The sequence below is a fragment of the Carassius gibelio genome, chromosome A7, assembly GCF_023724105.1.
Source record: "Carassius gibelio isolate Cgi1373 ecotype wild population from Czech Republic chromosome A7, carGib1.2-hapl.c, whole genome shotgun sequence".
NCBI lineage: Eukaryota > Metazoa > Chordata > Actinopteri > Cypriniformes > Cyprinidae > Carassius > Carassius gibelio.
This window is the reverse complement of record NC_068377.1, coordinates 30,444,395-30,470,509: the sequence shown is the minus strand read 5'-3', so window position 1 is coordinate 30,470,509 and position 26,115 is coordinate 30,444,395. Positions and strand designations below refer to the sequence as shown.

At 36.9% G+C, this 26,115-nt stretch overlaps 2 protein-coding genes across 2 annotated transcripts; both read left to right on the top strand.

Moving 5' to 3' along the window:
* Positions 1–1,978: 1,978 nt before the first annotated feature.
* chrnb1l (cholinergic receptor, nicotinic, beta 1 (muscle) like) lies at positions 1,979–11,353 on the top strand. The gene is made up of 11 exons (XM_052600820.1): positions 1,979–3,011; positions 4,020–4,153; positions 4,564–4,608; positions 5,540–5,649; positions 5,859–5,967; positions 6,136–6,283; positions 6,529–6,714; positions 7,755–7,978; positions 8,097–8,275; positions 10,521–10,662; positions 10,909–11,353. The coding sequence occupies exons 1-11, from the start codon at positions 2,960–2,962 to the stop codon at positions 11,047–11,049; spliced, it is 1,470 nt and encodes a 489-aa protein (XP_052456780.1). The 5' UTR covers positions 1,979–2,959; the 3' UTR covers positions 11,050–11,353.
* Positions 11,354–14,734: 3,381 nt separating this feature from the next.
* On the top strand, positions 14,735–18,460 carry LOC128017172 (claudin-7-A-like). The gene is made up of 4 exons (XM_052602423.1): positions 14,735–15,222; positions 16,746–16,910; positions 17,136–17,220; positions 17,560–18,460. Exons 1-4 carry the CDS (start codon positions 15,000–15,002, stop codon positions 17,726–17,728), a joined length of 642 nt encoding a protein of 213 aa, XP_052458383.1. The 5' UTR covers positions 14,735–14,999; the 3' UTR covers positions 17,729–18,460.
* The last annotated feature ends 7,655 nt before the right edge of the window (positions 18,461–26,115 follow it).

Below are 26,115 nucleotides of genomic sequence, written 5' to 3'. Positions count from 1 at the left end.
ACTTTTATATATTATTTAATAATTTGATACAACATTTCAATTGCAAATTATATGATTAGCATAAAAATTACTGAACACTGTAAAAAGGGACCTGTTGAATGGAACAGGTGGAAAACAACACTTATTACTTCAGCTATCCTTATGAGACGCTACTGTCCTCTTACCTATATAGACACTACAGAGAAAACAACTGAATAGATTAAGGAAAACATATGGATTTACCTTAAAGTGCCCCAATTATGCCATTTTAGAGGTTCCTAATATTGTTTTGGGAATCTCCTATAATAGGTTTACATGCACGCAAGGTAAAAAAAAATCTAAGATTCAGTCTCCTTAAACCCCTCCTTTCCATGAACCTACTCTGCTCTGATTGGTCAGGTGGTTCAGACTCTTGTGATTGGTCTACCACTTGCTGTGTGTGTCAGAAATGATGCACCCATTGCCAAAGTTTTGTATTTTGAACACTCAATATAAAATATAAACATCTATTATTTATCATCAAGTTGTGATTGAGTGAAGGCAGCTTCAGATCAACTGGATACTGAGCCATCTTTCAAGAGGAAACGTTTTGTGAACTCTCCAAGATTAGAGAAGCAGTCGTTTGTAAAATGACAGGAACACAAAAAAAAGCTTTGGGTTGTACTGCTGTGAATTTTAACCACTGATTCTTTGCAGACTCATCTTTCAGAAGTGAAAATAAAAAGAATTTCCTTTCACAGTGTAGGACACAGCATCTTCTCAACATGATGTTAACCACAAGCTACAGTGTTTGTAGAACATAGAACATAGGCTTGCATTAAGCATACAGTATGTGTTCCCTCTGTACAGTAGCTGTCACGAAAGTGGGATTAGAAAATTGACGACTCGTTTAGGCTGTTCAGAGTCAATTCTTTCCTTTGGGAGAAAATTACTTTATCATGCACTTTTGGCTTTACAACTTTGCAGATCGTTTACACTCACATGCAGTTACATTACACATGGCAAGAAAGGCAATTTGAAATTGCATAATAGGGTCACTTTAATTTGTTGCAATAATTGGTCTGAAAATGCGGTCTGTTCTTTATCTCACAACAGAGAGGCATGGCTTATTACTTCTCTGAAAAACAGGAATAAGAATATATTCAACCTGAAGTCTAATCAATTCTCAAAGCCACCCTGCACTTAAAAATAAAAACACAACATTTTGAGTCTATTGAGAGTTGCCTATAATGTGAACTATGCCTTACACAAAAGAGATCTCAGAATATTCAGAATGACTGACATAAGGCTTAAAAGTTTTACGAAAGTATATCTAACAACTTTGATGTCCATCGACCCACTTTAAGACTAATTGTGTATAAATTATAAGTTGTTACTCTGCCCACTAACTCTGGAGATTAATGTTTGGGAATGTTTTGAATGGGATATTGACTTTGTGGGTTTTGTATTGCGCTTGTCTTATTTACAGCTTGTTTGTGCTTACCATCAGTATTTTGCCTTACAGACGACTAAAGCATGTTGACTGGGGTCTAAAATCAATAAACAGCAGTTACTGCAATGATCGTTATTACTAATATTATTCTGCTCTCTACTATTATTTATGACAAGAACCTTTCCGTGCACACCCCCTTTTTCAGCAGCACTGGTTCCAGAATTATTTTTTCCATTCATTTTCCCATAGGGTTTTTTAAGTCTTTATATAATATGTATAATGATTTTTATTTTTTTATTTTTTATTATTATGATTTTATTATATATATATATATATATATATATATATATATATATATATATATATATATATATATATATAAGTATATATAAATTATATATATCTTTTTTTTAATAATGTTTAATGTAGTTTTTCACCAGGGATTCTGCTGTTAAAGATGAGTATTTAAAGCATAAGTTAAAAATAATGCAAACTGATAGCATGAACAAAAGCATATACCATTAATTAACAACCTTGTAGCTCACAGTAAGTCTGTCTTTTTTTATAAGTTATCTTTAAAAAGAGATTTCCCCATGAAGACAATGAATGCCATTTTTACTTTTGAAAGCCAACTCTATTGCTCATTTTAGTTTGTAATATTCAGTTGTCATGGCTGATCATTACTGTGCTAGACTGTGAGATGCTAAGTGTGTGTGTGTGTGTGTGTGTGTGAGAGAGAGATTGTATAACTGATGTCGCCTTGCAGCAACAGCAAATGCCTTTACCACAATACAGACAGAATAAATTGAACAGAGGCAGAGAGATGGGTATGTTAAGAGTGTGAAAACCTCATGCCTTCATGTTGGTCACTTTTTTGTTCCCATGTGTGTGTATGGGGACACATTTCTGAGAATGTCTTCAGATGAATAGCAATAAGCCAAAATATACCACAAAATATACCAAGGCAAAAAGGTTCTCAACACTTGAATTCATATCTAATGACAAAATCAGCATTTTAGAGTTGGTCTTTACTAATTTTAATTGGGTTATATTAAGAACAAGTGTGAAAGGGAAGTCCCCACGAAAGTATGTTATCAGTGTGATTGTGTGTGTATGTGAGTATGTTCACTCCTGTCCTTTCTCACCCTCCGGAAAGGAACAGTCGTACCCACCTCTTCCCTTTGTTCTCCCACAAAAATATCCACACACACACTTACACAAACCATCAACAGGTGCCTGCCAGGGTAGAGTCCACACATTCCTTTCTCCCTCCCATAATTCCCTTTCCTCCCAACCAATCACACGCCTGCTTTTCACAAGTTGCAGGGAGTAGAAAAGTGATGAGGTGAACATGTCAGGGTTTGGTAGGAAAGGTCCGGCACTGTAATTAACACGAGGTTCAGCACTGTAATTAGCTGTTTGTTAGAGAGAGGACAGACACTGTGGAGTGGGATATGCAAGTTAGTGTGAGCTTGTTAAGGTGTGTTTGTGCGTGGTGCCAGTGGTGACGGCTGGTGCCAGACTGTGGATATACCGATTGTACTTATAATGAAGACTCTGCTTTGGGTTGTGTGGTGCTGCTGGCTTCTAACTCTCACAGGTAATACACATCTGGTTTTTCTGTGTCCTTTTCATGTGAGAAGAGTGTTTGTGTTGTCATATTTACACGAGCATTGAAAAGTTTGGGGTTGGATGGATTATTTGATCTCAAATACAGCAAAAAAAAAAAAAAAAAAAATAATGATAAATAAGTATTTCTATTTTATATTTAAAATATAATTTATTGCAATTTATTAATTATTTTTTGTAATTTATTCTGGCAAAACTGAATTTTCTGGAGCCATTATTCCGCGTGATCCATCATTCTAATATGTTGATTCAGTGGTCAAGAAACATTTCTTATTATTATCAATGAAACAGTTGTGCTGTGCATCTTTGATGAATAAAATGTTCAAAAGGGCAACTTTAAACAGAAATTCTTTAATGTTGCGTTTGATCAATTTAATGCATCCTTGCTAAATAAACATAAATTTAATTAAAAAATCTAATAAAATCACTTACCCCAAATGTATGTATATACTGTATTTGTGTACATGCATGCATTTATTTGTTTATAAGAGTTTATGCCTTATTATTATATAAAATTATACATTTTGTCCATGTACAGTTACAGTATGAATAAAAGTATTTTATAGTGTGTGTGTGTATAATTACAATATTATTTATATTAATATTGCAAACTACTTATAGTTATTAATTTATTTGGAATCAGTATATGGTCATGTTTACCTGAACAGACATTATTGCAGATAGTAACAGGTGTATATGTCACCGGTGTGTGTCAGTAATGTGCTTTCGTGAACTGCATGTGACGGACTGCATCTCTGTGACATACAATCCAGATAATGTTTAGAATGCTACAGCATATTTGACCTTGTGACCATGTTGATCTGGGTCAGCCCATTCTTAGAAAACCCTTTTTTTATGTCAGAAGAGACACAGGGAGAGAAAGACAGACTAGTGGTGGAGTCATGCTGATTAAGAAACAAGGAGAGGTAAGGAGTTAATGACCTGCTGTAATAAAACAAGCATTTGTGTGTGTTTTCAGTGGCATCCGAGGCTGAGCGGAGGCTACTGGAGGATTTGTTTCAGGATTACAACCTGAAGGTGCGACCAGCACGTACCTGGAATGAGCGAGTGATGGTCCGAGTGGGAATGACTTTAGTACAGCTCATCAGCTTGGTATGATCCACCAAACATTCACGCATAAACACGTCCACACACACACGTTTTCCTATGTGGAATTACTCACTGATCCTCTCTTTATTTATTGTTTATTTCCAAAGCATCTCTCTCTCTCTGTAATCACTCACAAAGTTTGTGTTATGTGACATTCACAGCAGGCTGTTGGAGATCAGCTGCCCAGCTGCCTCTCTCGAACGCACTGGGCCGTGCAGCCAATGCTTTAGCAACATTTCACTAACATTAGAGAAACATTAGCATTTAGTCCCCTATCGGCAAGCACTTTCCAGCCATGAGGCATCAAGCCATGCATAGAACATTAGCTTTCATATGGAAGGACTGACTGTGACAGCATGCCACACTCGACGCGTTAGAGCCGTGCTAATGTCACTATCTCTCCTCTCTCACAGAACGAGAAAAATGAAGAGATGACAACAAACGTGTTCATGAATATGGTGAGAGGCGGATCATTTATCTCATCTGTCCTAACTGCTGTTTATTTTCTGCTTTGATTGACTTGTCACTTTTTATAACCGCAAGTCATTTTTGGCTGTTCGTTTCTTTTTTTTAAACCTGTTTTATGTGCTTTCTTCAGATGTAGAGCAAATAAGTGTCCTCATGTTGCTCAGTAGAATGATGCTGTGTGTGAGAGAAAGAATTGGTTTGATTAGTTAAGAGAATAAGGTTTGGGGAATTTATTCCAAATAGGTTCGTCAAAATGTCCATTTAAGGATATCCTGATTTGGACAAATCATTAAAGGGGACATCAGATGCTCATTTTCAAAGTTGGTATGATTCTTTAGGGTCTTCTAAGAAATGTTTGCAACTTGCCACAATGGTCGTGTAAAACAACACCCTTTTTAACTTGTCAAAAACAGCTGTGTTCAAACCGATCACGTTTCGGTGCATGTCTCTTTAAATGATAATGCGCTACTGCTCACCACAACCCTCTCTTCCATTTTTTGTGTATTTGGTGGTGCATTAGAAAAAACATCAAAAACAAAACTAATCCACTGCGTCCTCAGTGGCTCTCATGTAGGGAGAAAATAAAGTATCTTATGTTCACTTATACATCTTACCACAAAACCCCCGCATTGCTTACGAGACTTTGTTGTCGCTACAGCTGCTCAAGTGCAGAGAAAATGGTGTACAGCGTACAACTGACCAATGTGCTAATATGGGCAGTCCGTCAGTGGTCATGGGAGGGGCCTGAGCAATATGACCTCATACTGCTCAGAAAATCAAAAGTTTTTTGAGGATTAAAAAAACAATTGAATGGATTTTTATCATTGTAGGTTGATAGAATCCACACACACACACAAAAGTAGAATTTGATGGAAATTCCATTCCCCCTCCACTCTTTCTCTCGGTCTCTCTCATTTGAAGGAATGGACAGATTACAGGTTATCTTGGAATCCTGAGGACTATGACAGTATTGACGTTGTGCGAATTCCTCCCTTAAAAGTGTGGCGTCCAGACATCTATCTAATCAACAAGTGAGAACATCCTTCTACAATGCCACACTGACAAACATTTGAAATATTTATTTTTAAGAAGTGCATGATCAGGGTACACGCCACAGTATCATATTTAAATGTAAACCTTTTGATCTCTTTTCACTTTAAAAAAAAATAGCTGTTAGGAAATCAAACCTGCAAGAGACACTGAATTTAGGTCTTGACTGAGGTGTTCTTTTTCTGTTTAGTAATGATGGTCAGTTTGACGTTGCCCTGTATGTGAATGTGCTAGTGAGGAGTGATGGAACCGTGTCCTGGTATCCACCAGCCATCTACCGCAGCTCCTGTTCCATAGAGGTACATGCAAACTTGTTATTATGCTAACATTTTAAAGCAGTGTTCTGAGATCAGTAGAAATAGGCTTCTTTGGTAAATGCATTGAATGCATATATGTCATTTTATAAATTAATTGTCAGAATGAGAAAACTATTGTTGGCATTTAACCTGTGTTCTCCATCCCTATAGGTGGCGTACTTTCCATTTGACTGGCAGAACTGCTCGATGGTGTTTCGTTCCTACACATATGATTCCTCAGAAGTGGACCTTCAGTACGGTCTAGATGAAGATGGCAACGAGCTCCATGAGATAGTGATTGATGAGAATGCATTCACTGGTTAGTGTACTACTACCTAAAAGTGACAACGTCCTGTCTAAGGTCAGGAACTATGGCATATACTGTATGTCTGAATATTTATGAAAATAATATTTGTACATAATTATTGTTCTCCAATGTAATATAGTTAGTTAATCCACCTGTAGTCGTTTATGATCGCCAAGCAATGTAGCAACTTGGCACATGGCACACTGTCTTCTTCTTTCTATCTCTCTTTCTCTCATCAGTCCTCTCTCTTCCCTAAGAGAATGGTGAGTGGCAGATTTGTCATAAGCCCAGCAGAAAGAACATCCACGATGACTTGTATGAGGACATCACCTTTTATCTGATCATTGAGAGGAAGCCCCTGTTCTACATCATTAACATCATCGTGCCCTGCATCCTCACCAGTGTGCTGGCCATATTTGTCTTCTATCTGCCACCTGGTGCAGGTGACCATCTTTTATTAGAAAATCACTATGGTGACTGTAAATTGTGCAGTTTTATGTTCAACTTTGAATGAACTTCGTTTTTGAAGTCAGTAAATAATTTTTTTAATAAATCTCTTATGCTCACCCAGGCTGCATTTATTTATTCAACAATACAGTAAAAATGTTAATATTGTGAAATATTATTACAATAAAAAAAAAATCTAGTTCTTTATATTTAAAATGTAATTTATTTATGTGATAGCAAAGCTGAATTTTCAGTAACCATTACTCAAGTCTTCAGTGCCACATAAATCCTTCAGAAATCATTCTAATATGCTGATTTGCTTCACACACACACACACACACAAATAAATAAATAAATAAATACAATACACTCTCTTATTATGCAATGCTACGGAGCCCCGCACATGACATGCAAGAAAAAATAAATAAATTATGCGCACGATTTACTAATTCGTTCCCTCAGTGTACTAAAACGGCACACGATTACTATTGCGTTCGAATCGAGGGAACAAATTAGTAAATAGTGTGCACAATTTATAAATCGAGTGAACTAAATAGTAAATCGAGGGAACGCAATAGTAATCGTGTGCACATTTTAGTACATTGAGGGACGAATTAGTAAATCGTGCAATTCCTGCATGTCATGTGTGGGGCTCCGTACAATGCTGAAAACAGTTGTCCTACTTAATATTTTTGTAGAAACCACAATAAATTTTTTGTATATTACAAATGTCTTTAATGTCATGTTTATTCAGTTTAATACATATTTGACGAATAAGAGTTTTAACTTCTTTTAAAAAAATCTTACTGACCCCAAATTTTTGAATGGTAGTGAGTTTTTCTTTTCTTTTCTTTTTTTTTTTCAAAACTACAGAAGTATTTTAGCTGTATTCAAAATGTGGAGGACATTATTTAACTTTGTCTTTTGTCTTGAGCAATTTTAAATTAGCCTACTTAATCATTTGTAATAGTATTTAGAAAGTTAATGCAATACAAGGTGTCTGTGTGTGAGACATGTTTTCTGATCTCTCCCTCAGGTGAGAAGATGACTCTGTCTATCTCAGTCCTCATTGCTCTCACTGTTTTCATGCTGTTGTTGGCTGACAAAGTTCCGGAAACATCACTTGGCATACCGATCATCGTTAACTATGTAATGTTCACCATGATCCTGGTGACGTTCTCAGTCATCCTTAGTGTGGTGGTCCTGAACCTTCACCACAGGACTCCCAGCACACACCACATGCCCGTATGGGTGAGAAAGGTGACTCTTAGAAAGATTCCGATTCAGGAAGATTTTGATATAGAAAGCAGCTTATTTACATTTATTCCATAAACTTACTTAAAACTGAAAGCATTTCCTGTTGTGTAACATTCTGTAGATTTTCATCAACTTACTGCCCCGTTACTTGGGTGTGCTGAGGCCCCAAACTGAGTTACCGGTGGAGGACGAACCAAAAGAAAACATCCCATTGGGTTATCTGGACAAAGGTCTTAAACCTGGAGGTGAATATTTCATCCGAAAGATCAACCCAGAGCTGGTATTGCCTTGGAGAGGAAGGTTAGTACTGTGTGCAAGAAAACATTATTTAATTAGTCTCAGTCAAGCACAAAATAACCCTAAAAATATAATATATGAACAAACGTATATACTGTATGTATATTCTGCAGAGCTGTGTAGAATAATCTGATTTGGCTATGGTTAAAGGTTATAACCACAAAGTAAAATTTAAAGTATTTGCCCTTTTTACCTATTTTTCTTGTCTTTTTGTTTATTGATCATTCACTCTGACAAAAACACATATACAGTAGATGCCAAATCAATATGCAACGCGTTAATGTGCTTGTACGATGAACTGCTGGTGTTGGCAATATTGCTCACTTTTAAACAACTCATAAATGCAGATCAGTGTGAGCGAATGATGAAAGTCTCTGTGCTGGCTGTTCCTCTTGTCAATCCAAGGGCAGTTGATTTCAGCCCAGTCACCCCTCCAGAGTCGCCAGAATCTAAGCCTTTGTTGAGCTAAGGCATTAGACTGTAATGCACACAAGAACAGCAGGGGAGGGCAGAAGAGATGGAGGATGCACTTGAATGGATAAATGGACATTTGGATGGACAGATGGACGGGTTTTCTCTGAAAACGTGCACATGAATCTGTTTTAGTGTACAGTGTGTGTGTGTGTGTAGCAGAGACATGTCTTTATCCGTCTATAATAGAAGTAATGAACTGTTTTGCAGGCACACTGGGGTGCCTCTTCTCTTCTTCATCTGTTTGAGAATGGCTCTTGACCTGTGCTCTGTCACTCATGCTCCTGTAATTTGGTGCTGCAGAGTGTGCCACTCTTTAGCCAGTCTAACAGGTGCCAGTCTAACAGGTGGTCTTAAGATGTCTGCATGCCGCTAGAGATTTATTGTAGTGCTAAGCTCATAAATCCTTCAAGACGTGGCCGTGGCACCGGTCTTTACGGCTATAGGATTGGCTATAGGATACTTACTATCCAAACTTTGGAATAACCTAAAGGACTAAAAAAAAACTAATTTCTTAGGAAATCTAATGATGTTTTGACAGTAAAGCCTGATGGGTGGTCACAACCGTGTTTGATATCAGAGTTTGGTTGGTGGGAAAAATGTGTAATGAACTCAAGTCTTGCTTGAAAACAGGTGTCTGGATACCCTGAACCCAACTGGCACGAAAGCAATACAGACTCATTTTAGGAAATGAACTGCTATTAAAAAAACATGATTTGAGTTTGTATTGTGGTATTTTGCAAGCAGAGTGACAAATGCATTTCTCATTGTTTCTTGTCAGAATCAAAATTAATTGAACATTAATTAATTTAACATCCCCTTTGAGTCCTTAACAGTGTTTTTGTAGTTGTATTTACTGTATATACTAAAATATCCTATTTGTTAGTATTTTGAATTCACTTTTATTTTTATATTTGTGACCCTGGAGCATAAAACCAATCATAAATTGCTTGGGAATATATTTGTACCAATACAAATATACCAAAGATCATGTTCTATGAAGATATTTTGTAAATCTTCTACTTTAAATGTATCAAAACTTATCATTGCTAAGAACTTCATTTGGACAACTTTTAGATTCCAACCTCAGATTCCAGATTTCAAATAGTTGTATCTCGGCCAAATATTGTGTGAGTTGTTAGAGCTCCTGTTTATACCGGTATGCATCTCATTGACCGTGCATATCATGTGCTGGACATGTGCTGCTCTCTGTTTAATCCCTGTTGGAAAAAACTCACCCTTGAAAGAATAGGAATGTGAGAGAGGAGAGGTCAGTCCCAGACACAGCACTGCTCTAATCCATTCTACACTGTTATGACAGACTCTTTCCCTATAGCACAGAGCAACACAATACTTGCCTCTACAATAAACTCATGCTAATGTACAACAAGACATGCAGAACTACATTACTGCACAGTGCTTTGTTATTAGTGATACTTACTAATTGCTATTGCTCATACTTATTTATTTCCATAGAATATTATATTGCATGCTTTATAAGTTATGTGGCTTGTTGCAGAGATGTTTGCTCTTACTTTTAGTTGCTCAAATCAAATGATTTTCTCCTAGAATTATGATGCCATGTTTTCAGCATTCAGCATTTTTTTCATTTTGGGTAAACTGTTCCTTTCACGATTGTTATAATTTTATGTACTGTTAGTAATCCAGTAATTGGACATGGAAACACCGCAGAATGACAATTTGTGTTTTGTTCGTACACTTATGAACCTTTGTTTGGGGTTAATCTTTCTTTCATTTGTGTATGTGTGCTTTTCAGTTATAATGAGAGTACTGTGAAGTTGCAGAGGTTTTCAAACAGTGACAACTATTGTCTGATTCTGCCTCCGAATCTCAAATCTGCGATCGCCGCCGTCACGTACATGGCTGAACAATTGAAGAAACAGGATGTGGACGATACTGTAAGTCTATGAACAATCACACACACCATACTGACACATGCTCACAAACTACACACGTTCATTCACTTTCCTTCTCTGTTTTTCACACATACTCACAGACACACAGAGAAACCTTTATCTAAGGCTCTTCCTCTCGGTCTGTCCCTGATCCTCATGATTATTCATAAATTGGCAATACACATTCTCCTGTGTTAGTGAGATAAACATACCCCATTGTTTCTGTGTTTTTAATGTGTGCTTGTGTAGATGACAGATGACTGGCAGTACATTGCTGTGGTTTTGGATCGTCTCTTCTTTTGGCTCTTTGTCATCATTACTACGCTGGGCACACTGGCCATGTTTCTGGATGCCAGTTTCAACTACACTCCTGACCAACCTTTTCCCTGAGTACATCATCCCTTCAACGACAAGCACACACAGCTACTGAACATAAAACATAGTTAGACTGTAGTTTGGGTGGACTGACTCTAGGGGGCACCAGAAAATCATCTTTCTTCTCCATCAATCCTCTTTCTTTCTTTCTTTCTGTTGATGTTTTCATGACAATATATTTGTTATTTTCAAGCACTTTCAGTTCATCAACTACGCTTATGATAACAAATTTGCGTTTATTACTTACTGTATTAGGTCAGTATATTTAATAAAACTTTAAGAATAATTATTTTACTTCTTAAGATATTAAAAAAGTGTTATTGCCGTAGTCTGGATTATATGTGTTTTTTTTTTTGTTGTTGTTGTTTTTTTACATTTTCATTGATTCAGTGTTCAGGGAGAGCATGTAAATAATTGCCTTATTTAACTGTTGTTCTTCTTCTTCTTTTAATTTATTTATTGTTTGTTTATTTTGAAGCTCTTTCCTGTGAGAAATTGGGCATCTCTAATGTCCTAGAGAATATATCATAAAGATTATAATCGCATGTATTCAGCATAATCTAAACGGCCATATTTCTCACCTTGTTTGCAGCTCTTTTCTGTCTGTCAGCAGTGGTTTGTTAAATCCTTCCTGGATCTGACTTGTCACTGAACCATTAGGATATAAAGTCTGACAAGCATTCTGTAACTCTATTTTTAGCCAGTCTAGCTACGGTAAAGTTCCTGAACTCGTGGCTCATGTTTAGCCTAAATTCCTAAAGCAATGGTTCATGATATACTTACAGCAGCTTTTATTAGGTTTACATTCAATTATCTAGATTTACCTGACCAATTTTATGCTAGTCTGCTAATATTTTGTGTTGGATCATTTACTGTAGGATGAAATTAAAGTTATTATTTTTCTTTTATTGGGTCATTGAAGTCTTTAAAGTCAGAATTAAAAACAAAATGAACTTTACTATATTTTTTCTATACGTTTCTGGTCTTGGTGCACTTCATTCTCAAGACAATATACAAAGTATTTTTGATCATATAAATGCAGTCTTTGTAAGCAAAAAAAAAAAAAACTTTCCATAAAACACATTTATGTTTAGTTGAAAGTTATTATCAGTTGAAAATAGACAAATTCCTTCAAATTCCTAGATTACATCAGTTTGGCCTGTGTGCCTACATTTCTGTGAAGGCACCTAGTTGCACAAGAAGTAAAAGAAAGAGGTAAGAAATAACGAAATAAGAAAAGCTCATTAGTCGAGTCACCGCTTTTGAGGGGAAACTAGAGGCCTGTGTGTTTTATTGCTAACGGTTCAGTGGGCTTCTAAGGAGGCTTACACCAGTTTAATCACTGTTTTTTTCACTGTCTATAAACTTCAAAATAAGCCCTGGAGCCAGTCAAAAGAAAAGCCATGAAGGGAGTTTCTGTTCTTCTTGGGGCTGATTTAGCTCTGTCTGTTCACCCTTTACTGAGTGTTGTCTGTTTACTGGAACTAGGTGGGGACAGAAGCTTCGAAAAAATGTCAAAGTTTCTTTTGTGTGTCAAGGCTTCTTGGCTCAGTGCTCAGGAACCAATCAACAGGGTGGCATATAAATCACGTTACCAGGGTTGATTGGGGTAGTGTGTGCTAATGTCAAGATGTTACTGAAGCAAATGTGTTCCTTCTGCTGTATCTTCCAGCTGTTGTTCCCCCTCCACACATTCTCTTGTATAAGAACTCTGAGAACAAAATTGTGACTTTTAGGTTAACTGTTTAAATCCTATTTGTTACTTTTAAAACCCTTTAAATGAAAATATCTAACTAAAAACATCAGGGTGTCAGATTTAGACACTTTCTGGAGTGAAAATAATTTCCCTTTGAAAAGCATTATTGGTTCTGCCCTATTTTTCTCATGTTATAGATATTTCCTCTTTACCTTTGTGTGATGATTGTAAAATTGGTGCCAACTCTACTGCAGACAATAGTTGATAGTGTTCCAGATTTTTCCCCCTTTCACTGGAAGTCCAGAGGTCCCCTGATGGAATGGTTAGACGTGACTAACGTGTTCTCATGAAATGGACAAGATGTAAGTTGAGGTCCTGAGACTTGTATAGGCAATCGCAGTGGGACTGCATTAAATGTGAAACTTTATGGAATCACCGATAAATAGGATAGACTGGGTACAGTAGAGAAACTTTCAGCCTTTTTCATCACTACACAAAACCATATGCTGAAATGAAGTGATTTTTCACATATTTATTTAGCTTGTGTACTAAAATATCATAAATTGATAATAGCCTTAAGTAGTTTATATTTTCCACAATCAGCTCATGAACACAAGGTGCATTTTTGTTGCAACTGTACCCATATTGGTGTACCCATGGTACAGCTGAGATGCCCATTCTTAAAGGGATACTCCACCCTAAAATGAAAATTTTGTCATTTCAAACCCGTAAACGTTGTTCATCTTCGGAACACAGTTTAAGATGTATAAATTTTATTGCAAATGTAATAAATGACAAGATTACATTTTCAAATATTCAGTGTAAAAATACATTTATTTGCTTTATTTAATTCAGATTCTGTTAAACAAAATAGGAACAAATATTTAACACTAGATAAGATATGGCAAACAGTACAAACATAACATTAAAAATAACAATACACATCTGTATATTATATAACCCTACCCCTAAACCTACGCATCAGTCAAAACATTGTGCATTTACATTTTCAATCATTCTGTATGATTTATAAGCTTGTTTTATCATGGGGGCATAAAAATGATTCCCATAAGGTTATTATTTACTGTTATCATACTTGTGGGACAATTGGTCCCCATAACATTGATAATACCAGTACAAAAACAAACACAGCCTGAATATGCATTTTTTTCTATGATTGAACTGTGACTGTATAGCGACCTAAAGGCTGTATCAGCTATACCCACTTTACCACCTTGTATATTTCCTTTTAATCCTTTAAACATTCATGTTAGAAAATATGTCATTTATAATAGACAGTTAATATATCACAAATATATATATTTTAACAGAATTTGCGTAGCATATGTGTAAATGTGACTTCTATCTTATTATCATAACACTGTATAACTAAACAGGATGTAAATCGACACCAATCCAGATAAAGTCTCACCCCACTGACATGCTCCTACGTTTCTCCAGTTTATGAAAAGATATTGCATTGCACAGTGTCATAAAATATGACTTTTAGAGCACAGAGAAACGTTTGCAATGATGTTAAGTTTAACAATCATGAAAAAACTTGAAGTGTAAGGACTCGGAGTGGAACGACGCACACATCTCAAATTTCCCACAATTAAAGAGATTGCATGTAAATAATGCCATAATAATAATAACAACGATAATAATAATAGGCTTAATAAATTGCAATAATTAGGCTAATAAATAGCTATAAAAAAATAGTGTTTGTTTTATGGAAGCCCATTTCCGCCAACTGAAATCATACATCACTTTTTTTTCTTCATTATTTCCTTATTGGCAGTAGTATCTCATAATTCAGACTTTCATGTCATACTCATGTTTGTTTTTTGGTGAAAGCGGGTTTCCTTCTTAAACACATTTGTATAGTAGAATATGTTTAAGAGAAAATATAAACTTAAACAAGTTCGCTACCCTAGATTTTGTGTATGATAACCAAAGTTTAAAACTTGATGCGAGTGATTCTATGATGTGTGACGTCACGACTCCGGGCATGGCACAACTGGCGTCGCGCGCCAGCCAGCCGTTACCCTCTCATTCCCCTCCTAGACTACTACGCTTCGGCATCTGTATTCTACGCAACACTTCGACTGGAAACACTGCGAGCTGACTGACAGACTGCCGTTTTTCCTCGGTCACTTTTCTTTTTCGGAGCGGTTCTTCAGAGAGTAACAGGTGCGGGACAGCAGCGGTGAGCGGAGTCAGACGTTTATTGCCAACTGTTGCTCAAGTTGCCATTAAGTGTCAAAATATGGCAAACTCGGGCGTTCAGTTGCTTGGATTTGGTCTCTCTCTGATTGGCATCATTGGACTGATCGTGGGCACCATCCTCCCGCAGTGGAAGATGTCCGCGTACGTGGGGGACAGTATTATCACGGCAGTGGCCACTTACCAGGGACTGTGGATGTCCTGCGCGTTTCAGAGCACCGGACAACTTCAGTGCAAAATCTACGACTCCATTCTACAATTAGACAGTGAGTGTCTGTCTAATCTATCTATCTATCTTTCTATCTATATATTTGTCTATCTATCTATCTATCTATCTATCTATCTATCTATCTATCTATCTATCTATCTATCTTCGTACCTACTTACTATCTGACTGGTTTGTCTTAAAAAAAAAAAAAATAGAGAAATTGATAGAATAGCTGTCCGTCTTATTTTTTTCTCCACATCAAGTGAGTATATATTTTTTTTCACTTACAATATTTATTTTAATTTTAATGACCTGTGATGTAGAATGTAGAAAATCCCAATGGCTGATTAAAAAACACACTGTATCACATTTGATCTATTATGTATATAAATTGATCAAGTGCCTGCCTTGTATAAGTCTATACTTCAGGTGTTTATTGGAATTCTCTGGCATTGGAAGCCGTAGTTTCCAACTGGCGTAGTTTCACACACACACTCAAATAAACACTGGTGCTATTCCCAGCCAGTGCTTGATTAATGGATGCTGGCCTCGCCAATGGGACATTGAATCTACTGTATGACTGTAATGAAACCAGGCAGGACAGGTAGCCATGGTGACATCAGCCCATGTTTCTCCAGGAAGAACATAATCCATTGTTTCTATAGCTGCCAAAGTATTTTTATTAACACACCCAGCTACAAGTAATGAATTATGAGTTTATAAATTGAATTGAGTGCTTCAGTGTAGGGCTGTTACAGAAACATTCCCCATCGCCTGAGTTCCCCGAGGATTGGGATAGAAAACCACAACCTCGCATCCCTCCTCAGGGTTTGCAGAAACACTCTCTACAGATTAACACAGGCTGTTAAAAAATTTGATCTAGCTCTTGTGGTTCACTCCTTGAATTTATGTATTTACAGAGGGGCTCTGTGCTAAAACTCAGGGGTTATTTCTGAAAAAGCTGCGGGACACTTCCAGCTGAAACCAGCTGGAACCGCACCTGACAGCAGGTTGAATTAGGATGGAGGGAGGAGCAAAAGACAAGAGAGAAAACAGGAGGATGAAGGTTGACCCGCTGAATTCCACTGACTGTTTTCTGTGCCTGGCAAGAGATGCCTCATTGTGTTTTAATGAATAAAGGAGAGGAATAATTCTTCCACTTCACTTCAGCTTGCACCCCTGCCATGCCCCTTGCACATTCCCTTTGTAATCTCCTCTCTTGGTGCGGTTTGTGTGCACATGTACAGGATCGCACTGGCACAGACTGGTTCTTGTCAGAATGGCTTCTTGCTCTCTTAATTTTAATTTGTTATAATTTAATATTATAACTATTAACAATTTTTCCCCATTCAAAACTATACGAGTAACATGTCTTGGGTATTCTGTAGTCTTTGTTATTATTTACAGTATGGTTTTTTACAGTTTTAATTTGTTATCATTTAATTTAGCTTATTTAAAAGCTGTGGTTTAGCCATTTGCATGACTGACAGTTCTTAAGATCTCAACGTCTAGTTTTAGTGTAGAAATTTACAATAAAAGCACAATCTGCATCCGTTTAATGTCTATCTCTGTCTGCTGTAGGTGAACTTCAAGCGACCCGTGCTTTGATGATTGTGGGTATCGTTGCATCCATTGCTGGTCTTGGTGTGGCCTGCATGGGCATGAAGTGCACCACTTGTGGAGCTGATGACAAAGTTCGCAAGGCTCGCACGGCCATAATAGGGGGCATCATACTGTTAGTGGGAGGTGAGTGAATGTGAGAGCAAGATGAAACAGACTGTTCATGCAAGTTAACAGTGAACCATGCTTGAACTGCTCTTATATAAGTCTCTGCTCAGTCTGAGGGTCAATGGAAAACATTGAAAAAACAGGGTGGCTAATGCTAAACTAGCTAATGCTTTGAAGATATTGGCAAACAAAGAAAGATCTTCCGTACTTTTTTTAAACAGTTTCTCTGTTTTGTTCCTACAGCCCTCTGTGCACTTGTTGCCTGCTCATGGTTTGCCCACAATGTGATCCGAGCTTTCTACAACCCTTTCACTCCAGTCAACACCAAGTGAGCACAAGGAATTTTACTTTGCACAATTTCTGGAGCAGAGTGTCCAAACGCTGTTCCTGGAGGTCCCCCAAAAAGACACATTTTGGATGTCTTCCTTATCTGACACACCCATCTGAGTTCTTGGAGCACTTCTTCTAGTGTTGATGAGTTGAATTGGGTTGGTTCGATTATTGAAACATTAAAAAAGTGCAGTGTTGGAAGCATCCAGGAACAGGGTTAAGAAACACTCCAGAACTTTGGCCAAAAGCAATTATATAGTAAAATAAAAACAAACCAGTAATAATATTGATGTAGAATTTTCACATTTCCCATATGACCTTTTCTTTGACTCTTTAGGTTTGAGTTTGGAGCAGCTATTTTCATTGCCTGGGGCGGGTCATTTCTTGATGTTCTCGGTGGAGCCATGTTGGCTGCCTCTTGCCCTCGAAGTAAACAAGTGTCCAAATATCCTAAAGGTAACCCTGCACAGTCTGCCAGCAGCAGCAACAACAAAGAGTATGTGTGACCAAGACTGCCCCCCACTGGACAGATACTGCACCAACTCCAGAAGGTGAAATATTTCTTCAACAAAATAATGAACTGAATAATGAAGGTTGAACTGCTGTCACTGAGGAAGACCACAGTTTACAAACTGTCTAATGTCCCATTATAAAAAAGGGCAATTGGGTGTCCAATAGTTCAAATAGATAATGTATTTACAAACTCTCTGGGAGTTTTGGAAATGGAGGACTGGAGGAATCTAGTGCTAGTTCAAACACTTACAGATTGCTTTGAGCCCTCAGTGTTTCAATGAAGAGAACAACTTGGTTGGTTTCTCTGTTTCAAATAAGAGACACTTTGGTAGTGGGTCATATATGTTGGTGTTTTCAAAGTGCCCACTAGAGAGCACTATAACCAACACAATAAGCAGGTGTTGCCCAAAATGGAGGCAGAATTTTTATTTTTAAGATTTGCTTGTTTTTGATTATTTATCCCACAGAAATGCTAACCTTTTATATACTCATTTGAGTCAGTGTTATGTAATTCCATGTAATTGCAGATGGTCAAAAAATTATTAACACTTATTAGCTTATTAACACATTGCAGTATTAACTCGCCACCTCATGTTCATTTTATCATCCATGAGCCTATCTGAATATCTTGTACTTATAAAAGTGTCTTGATAATGGCAGTGTTAGTTATTGTTAATACACTTGTTTTACATGCTTATTTTCAATAAAGTTGGCTTTAATTGTAACAGGCTGGTTATTATTCCTGTGGCTGAAAAAGACAAATCACATTCCAAATTTGAATTTGCATTACACAAAAATACAGTGAGTCTAAATTGATATCTGAGATTCTGAACATAATTTAAACAAGGAAATAAAAGGCTTCTTCCAGGCTGCAATGTCCTAAAATGTTATTTTTTTAAATTGTAAAAAAAATTATAAAATACTTTTAGGGACATCAAAATTAAAGTGTTACTTGTGCATTGTTTTCATTTTAAAAATATTTAAAACTGCATCTATCTTTTCCTGCCATCCTATAGTGTTATAGTAGACTATACGAACACACAAAAGACAAACTTAATTCAGTACTGGCATGGACTAATTATAGAAAAATGTGTGATTAATTCATTTTTTTTTTTTATTGACAGGCAGCACAAACACCTTTACAAATAGCCTTTATTCAGTCATAAACAAATGTAACTCAATATACTTTATTATTCCCACCCCATGCAAACCTTTAGAGGTTTAAAACATTTTTAAGAGCAAAGTATTTTAACCAACATCTGAAATTGGTTTAGAAGACCTGATTGTTCATCTCAGTATGCCTTCAAGATTGTACTTATTTCAATTCAAACTCAAATCAACAGGCACAAAAAAACAGTGACCAAACAAAAGATCAAGCAACCAGAGTCATTCAGAGAAATGTCAAGGTACCAAGGTAACCACAGGTCTTACCAAACGGCACGTTACAGGTTAACTGAGTTTCACAGGAAAATGTCCTCTTTGGGAGATGAGTAATCCAACCTGCTGAGGTTAGCTTTCTTATTCTGCATTAAAGTGCAAATTTTATAAATATAGCCCTGTTGCATCAGAGATCATAAAGATCTTCATCTCAAGAAAGAAACATCCAAAACTGAGAACACCAGACAGAATCATTCAGTGCTACAGATGCAGGACATCAGTTAAGTGATCGGCAAGCATAAAGTGAACAGGAAGCCAAGTCCACAGTTCTCTTGTTTGACCTCGAAGAGGTGAAAGCCTTAAAAGCTGTACATTGAAAGGTGACGACGAGTGAGAACATGTGAGAGGGAGATTTTAGTTCTATTCTGTAGTCCTGCTTTGGTGTGTAGGCCTCTTAACAGCTTTGGCACAGTCAACCATGCATCAGGCAACAGGTGATACTCTCTGAGAAACCGGGAAGCTTCTGTTATTGTTTATAATATCATCCAAGTCCTCATCGTCAATAACCACTGCAAAAACAAAAGAAGAAATGTATCATATCTGACAACAGAGGGGAAATAAGTGGACGACACAAGGTATGGCACATTCAGGTCATCCTGGGAAGTTCAAATTTATGTGTTGGTAATCACTTTTTAAAACTTTACATCTACAGTACAAAAAGAACAAAAGCGTTTTTTTATCAGTGTTTTCATTAGATTTTTGAAGCTCATTTGAGTCGTTATATTACTGCTATATTTTTCATGCAACTTTTTTACAATTATTACAGATGCTGCATCCATTGCCAAACTTGATTTTAAAGTTTTCATTGATTTTAAAGACTTTCTAGTGATGTGCATTCAACTTATAAACGTCTTCCCGACATGATTTGAATGCACCATTTGCCAAAATTAGTGCTTCCTTCAAAGCTATATTTGATAACTAGAAAAGAGATATGCGAACCGTTTCAATGTATTAACTAGGGGACGTATGGACAGAAATATAAAGCTGAACAAAGTTTTGTGAATGTAGCTGGAAATCTAGAGAACGTGTTACATTAGAAAAAAATTTTGGGGGAAGCTTCCCAAGAACTGCATATTTAGTGGATGTTTCCCTTATTTGACGCACCCAGTCAATGAGTGACTTCAGCTGGATTCAATGAGGGGAAACATCCAAGATGTGGAGCTCTGGGGTTTTGGTTTTAGGTCAAGGATTTGTAAAGGGAAAATATTGTACAGGGACTACATGATAAAGTAACACAATGGCACAGGCTACTATCAAACCCACCTCTCGTAGACCGCCCGATCTGTCCGAGTTTGGGGGCTCGCTGCATTCTTCGTGGGGCGGACAGGAGGTCTGGTCTGGTTCTCCCCGCCTGTCCGTGCTCGTACGGGATTACCGGACTGGGCTGTAACGCACCTGCCGGTGGTATGAGATCGGGCATTTCTGCCATGCCGTACATGTCCTCCTGCTGCTGTACTTCGGTAAGTGTATTCATAAAAAACAGCCGCGAGTCGTTGGTTGTCTGTGCACTTCCACCTAAACGGGTCCAAAAGCTGTGTTTACAACACCTGGGGAGGGTGAAACACGGGGAAAATGAAGCCGTCAACCCATTACGCTTTAAATAATGAAATCCAGTAACCAATATTCGTAATAAATCACACAGTAGTTCGATAAACAGTCGGATTATATATATATATATATATATATATATATATATATATATATATATATATATATATAATACACCTTGTATAGACAAAATTAAAACCGATCGCATGTACCGGATGAGCTCGAGTATGTTCACACCTGTCAACAACAAAGCTTTCGTTTACATTACGTTATGTTGTAGCCGAAATATATCACGTATACATAAACCAACCAACCAAACATGCCCTTACCTTGTATTTGTCCGGAGCGTACACTGTTTAACTTTACACGTTTTGGGCTTCTCTGTCGATTTGTACGCGGTGTTCAGCGCGAGTCGGAAGTTGCCCACTATCTACGGCGGGGAGAGTCTGTCGTAACTCTCACTTGGGGATTTCCTCGGTTGTGTCTGTATGCGTCACTGCGAGGGAGGGCCCGATCTCCGCAATACTCTTGTCGTGAGTCTGCGGGGAGGTGGTTATTGAGGTTTAACTACCTTGTGTGGGCTCGTGAACTGTCACCCACGGAGCCTACGTGAGATCCCACACTGGACGCTACAGAATTTTTCACTCGAACATTATCATTGACACGGTTTGTTTGAAAAGAATTCAAATGGTTTTATCATAATATCCTTAACTTATCATAATATCCTTAACTTTTTGTTGACAAAGCTTTACTTGAATAGGGAGAAAATGTAATTTAAAAAATGGTCCGTTCCCTTGCTGGTAAAATGTGACATATCTCGACATTTTCTGGAATTTTGTCTATAATTAGACGATATTGAGCGTGCTGGCTTTGGCAAGTTTAGGACTCTCCTTGACTGCTATAACTTGTTCATACTTTCATTTTATGAAATTACTTTGATTTCACTTCGGCAATAATCTGCTGATTGTCTTCTTTAAAAAGAGACCAATAATGTCTGCATTCAAAAGCATTTCTTACTATGGCCAGTAGCCTAGTGGCAAATCACTAGTAAGTCATTGAGTCATTAATTCAACCTATTAGTTCAAATGGCTGATTGATTTAACACGTTTATTTGAGAAAATAAAGCCCAAAACAAATGGAGCAGAGAAAAAAAAAGATTTTTTTTTTCACTTAACTACAGTTTTAATATTCAGACAATAGCTAGGCCTAGTTGAACGTTTTTATCATTCCCCATTCTGCACATTACATCTAAATTAGTTTTCAAAAGTGTTTTACAATATTATTAGCTAATGTGTTTGATGTATGGTTTTGTGTCAAGTGGAGTTACAAATGGTGCTGAAAGTTAAACAAAAATCTCCACTATTTGCTGCACATACAAGTAGTTTGACCACACATTCTCTTATTTCCTGGCCATGTCAGAAAGTTTGTTTTTAAAAAAAGTAGTCACATTGTGACCTGTATTGTTCATAACTAATCGTGGCATGCAAGAAGGTGGGATCTACAGAAAACCGTCAAAGCAATGCAAATACACAGGCTATAGGATTGTAAATTGAATTGCAGTAAGAGAACAGAGACAAAATTCAGACATAGGCAGGACAGGACATGTTTGGGGAAAAGAGGATGTATAATCAAACTAATAATTTATAGGTTAGTGCAATGTTTCAGTTAAAGTTTCACGTCCAAAAAGAAATTTAATTATGGAAATTTTTTTACAATTCATCATCCCCCAGGTGTGAACGAAAAAAATAATTTCAAACTCTGAATGGTTTTAATGTGGTTATACATGTGCATCTCAATAAATTAGAATGTCTTGGAGAAGGTTATTTCAGTAATTCAACTCAAATTGCGAAACTTGTGTATTAAATTCAATGCACACAGACTGAAGTAGTTTAAGTCTTTGGTTCTTTTAATTGCATTGAATTTATATATGACATATAGACCAAATAAACCATACAAGTCTAGCGTACTCTAGAAGGCAACAAACTGATTCATAATATGCTCGGAGTCTGACCTCCACTCACCGCTCCACTGCTAATACATTGCAGTTATTCAATCCCGCACATTATGATCTAAGATCAGCTTTATCAGATTTTGACATGTTTTCTCCTGAGTGTTGTTGTTTAGATTAGGAAAACAAGCAGTATCTCCTTTCACATTCAGGTGACATTGTGGTATGCACGTTGAACATGTTGAGACTAATTTTTGTCTTTAAATTTAAACCCTCATTAATATTTCAGGGTATAAAGGGGTTAACATGGGAAAGGGACAGGGGAGATAACCATTAAAAGGGGATAAAAAGAAGGTGGAACTCATACCATTTTTAATAAGCTGCAGCAGCTCCAGCATGAACATGTCCAAACCAGTTTGTCTTCTGTTTGTCCTTGTGATTCTGACCACAATTTTGTGCTACAACTCAGGTAATTTCAATTTATCTGTACATTGCTTACACCATTAGTTTTCACACGAGTATTATTAACCATAAGGGTATAATAACCATAATAATTTATATTTTTTCAACATTAATGTTTATCCTTTCAATTGGAGACTAATGTCACCATTTTTTTTATTTTCTCACAGTCTGTTCACAGATGGGATCTTGGAGACCAGTTTCTGCTTGTGGCTGCAAAAGTAAGAAATAGGTCTTTTGCCAAGCATTGTGTAGCATTAATATGGATCACAATGATTTTTTATTGTAATCTATAAATCTCTCTCTTTAGTTAATCCTAATGGGAGTGTACGGTGTGCAAAGAGAGGCATTTCTAAAATCAGCTACAAGTACAAAGCCGCTGTCAAGTGTATTTGCAGGAACCCCATAAAAGGTAAGTTAACTTATAGATTTTGTTTCCAAATAATAGTGATTATGGGAAAATCATTAAAATATACTTTCCTTTTTACACAGATTTAAATGAAGACTACAGGAAACAGTTTGAATGGATGTGCAACTCAGAATCAAAGCGTTTTTCTATCCCCTTGTGATCTGATGGAATTGTGCAGCTTTTTATAGAGCTTTAATGATTTATCATATCTATAGCCAACATGCATTTTTAAAGTCTCGTTGATTTATTCACTTTAATATAATATAACCATGGAAATGCTTTGATTTTAACAATGTTATAATTGTGATCCTTTTGATTGTATCAAATAAGCAACACAATAAAAGTATTTCTGTCATGGCTGTGTATTTGATATGATAACAGAAGACCGTGTGTTCTGTATCCCCACAGGTCATCCTTGTTTACAGCAGCCTTTATACCACTAAAGGTTTCTTTGGCTGGATTTATGATTTATTTAAAGAATTATACATGTTCCAACAAGCCACTTGCCCCTCTCAGGTTTAACAACCATGTCTGGAACCAAAAGTATTTTTATTTTATTTTTACTGCTGTATCTTTAAAACAAATCTCTTTTTAAAGATCTACCATGTGAGGCTGAAATCTGTTGCTCAGCATTTTTACCCCTCAGCATCGCAATTTCTGATGATATGGTATCAGTTTTCAGGACAACGAAGGTTTCCATGAATTAGATGCATGTCTATTACACTTCTATGAAATTAGAATGTTCATTTGATACTTCAGGCTTTTTCTTGTTTATAGTTTAACTATATAGTTTAATACTACATTATCGTTTCAAAAGTGTTTACATTTTTATTATCATTAATTAGAATGAAATCAATCAATTACACATTTGATAATTAAATTGCATTCGGTACTATTATAATTATCTGTACATTTGTATTTTGGGCTCCCAAAACACATTAACCTTGAAGCATTTAATTTATTATGTTTATGAGCATGTGCAATTTTGTTAGTCATCTTTTAGCCAAACTCTTGAGAACATGTTTACAGTCAGCACCTGCAGTCGACAGCTATGTTAACAATAACCAGTACTGTCTGGATACAAAGAGTGGTGGAAGAAAAATAATTTATCCAAATAGATTAGGGCTTCAGCTAACAGCTATATCTCACAGTTATTTATTTGATGGACTTTCTGTACATAAAATATCACTGGTTATGGTATTTTATCCAGGTTACTGGTATAATTCATGTTGTTGTTTATACTCTTTTTCAGTGTCACTGAAACTGATAGATCTTGAGTTTTCCTTTTGTTAGTGCCCGAACCTTTATGGGATGGAAGCATAAAGCTTAGAATTTTAAAAAATAATTTGTAATTTTGTGGAATAATTAAACTGTCAGGTTCATTAAACTGTCAAGCTGCTACTGTATAAGATTAATTTGATATGCACTGGAATACGAATCCACAAGTACACATTTAATATCATTCAGAGTTTTCAAAGTCAAGTCACCCTTTATTTGTATTTATTTGTATTTATTTGACCCACTCCTGTCGGGAGCCTGGTGAAGAGCGGCGATTTAGGACGGGGTGCCGATGATAATCAGGGAGGAGGCAGCTGACTCGTCACAGGGGTCAAACAAAAAAATAGTTTGTCAATGATGCAAGAAGACAATAACAGAGTAGTTTTTCCAGCTTGATGATTCAGTGATGTCATCATCCAGGTCAGTTCTATTCCAATAGTGTCTGTGTGCGCAATCAGTCAAGCGTCCCTAACTAAGCAAGCCAAAGGCAACAGTGGCAAGGAACCGAAACTCCATAAGTGACAGAAATGGAGACAAAACCTTGGGAGAAACCAGGCTCAGTCAGGGGGGCAAGATGAAACCAGTATGGCGTGGTTTAATTCCAGACTCGTCTGGTTCCCGTGGTCTTGTGGCGATGGTGGTTGAGGTGATGAGGTCTTCACAGGGGATCTGTCTGTGGGGCACATCTAGTTGACATGGTCTACACTAACATTGAGGGCCATAGAGGTCGTCTCTAGGTGCTGATAAACCATCAGGTCTGGATTTGGACTGGATCTGGGTGGCTATGGTAAACATCCAATCTGGATACAGACTGGATCCTTGGAATAAGAATGAAAGAGACTAATATTAGCATGTATGCCATTTTTCTTATGATGTAGCAAGTACATTGAGTGTTATTGGAAGTGTTTTCGGTTCAAATCCTCTAATGATTTGAATGATAGAAATGTCATATTGTGTCATGTGTATGCCATGTTAAAGAGATGGGGCTTTAATCTAGATTTAAAATGACCGAGTTTGTCTGCCTCCGGAGGAAGATTGTTCCAGAGTTTGAGCGCTAAGACACAGAGTTTGAAGCTTCAAGATTCCAGAAGGGTATTGAAAAAAATAATACAATAAATGTTTGACATTAAATGTGCACAAGTATTAATGTCACTGTTGAGATAATCAGTACCCCCCACAGCCTGAGAGTGGTACAGTCCAAACCCAGCCCAGCAGAACAGAATAGCAAATGTAGCATTGAACTTTGTTAATGCTGGGAGGATATGGATGATTGTGAGTGTCTATTCACTGTACTAATGGTC

Excerpts from the sequence above, each read along its gene's own strand:
- chrnb1l (XM_052600820.1), top strand. The coding sequence starts at position 2,960 with ATGAAGACTCTGCTTTGGGTTGTGTGGTGCTGCTGGCTTCTAACTCTC. Across the intron at positions 7,979-8,096 it reads TGCCCGTATGGGTGAGAAAG|ATTTTCATCAACTTACTGCC; the intron begins GTGACTCTTAGA and ends AACATTCTGTAG. Across the intron at positions 8,276-10,520 it reads GTATTGCCTTGGAGAGGAAG|TTATAATGAGAGTACTGTGA; the intron begins GTTAGTACTGTG and ends TGTGCTTTTCAG.
- LOC128017172 (XM_052602423.1), top strand. The coding sequence starts at position 15,000 with ATGGCAAACTCGGGCGTTCAGTTGCTTGGATTTGGTCTCTCTCTGATT. Across the intron at positions 15,223-16,745 it reads CTCCATTCTACAATTAGACA|GTGAACTTCAAGCGACCCGT; the intron begins GTGAGTGTCTGT and ends TGTCTGCTGTAG. Across the intron at positions 17,221-17,559 it reads TTCACTCCAGTCAACACCAA|GTTTGAGTTTGGAGCAGCTA; the intron begins GTGAGCACAAGG and ends TTGACTCTTTAG.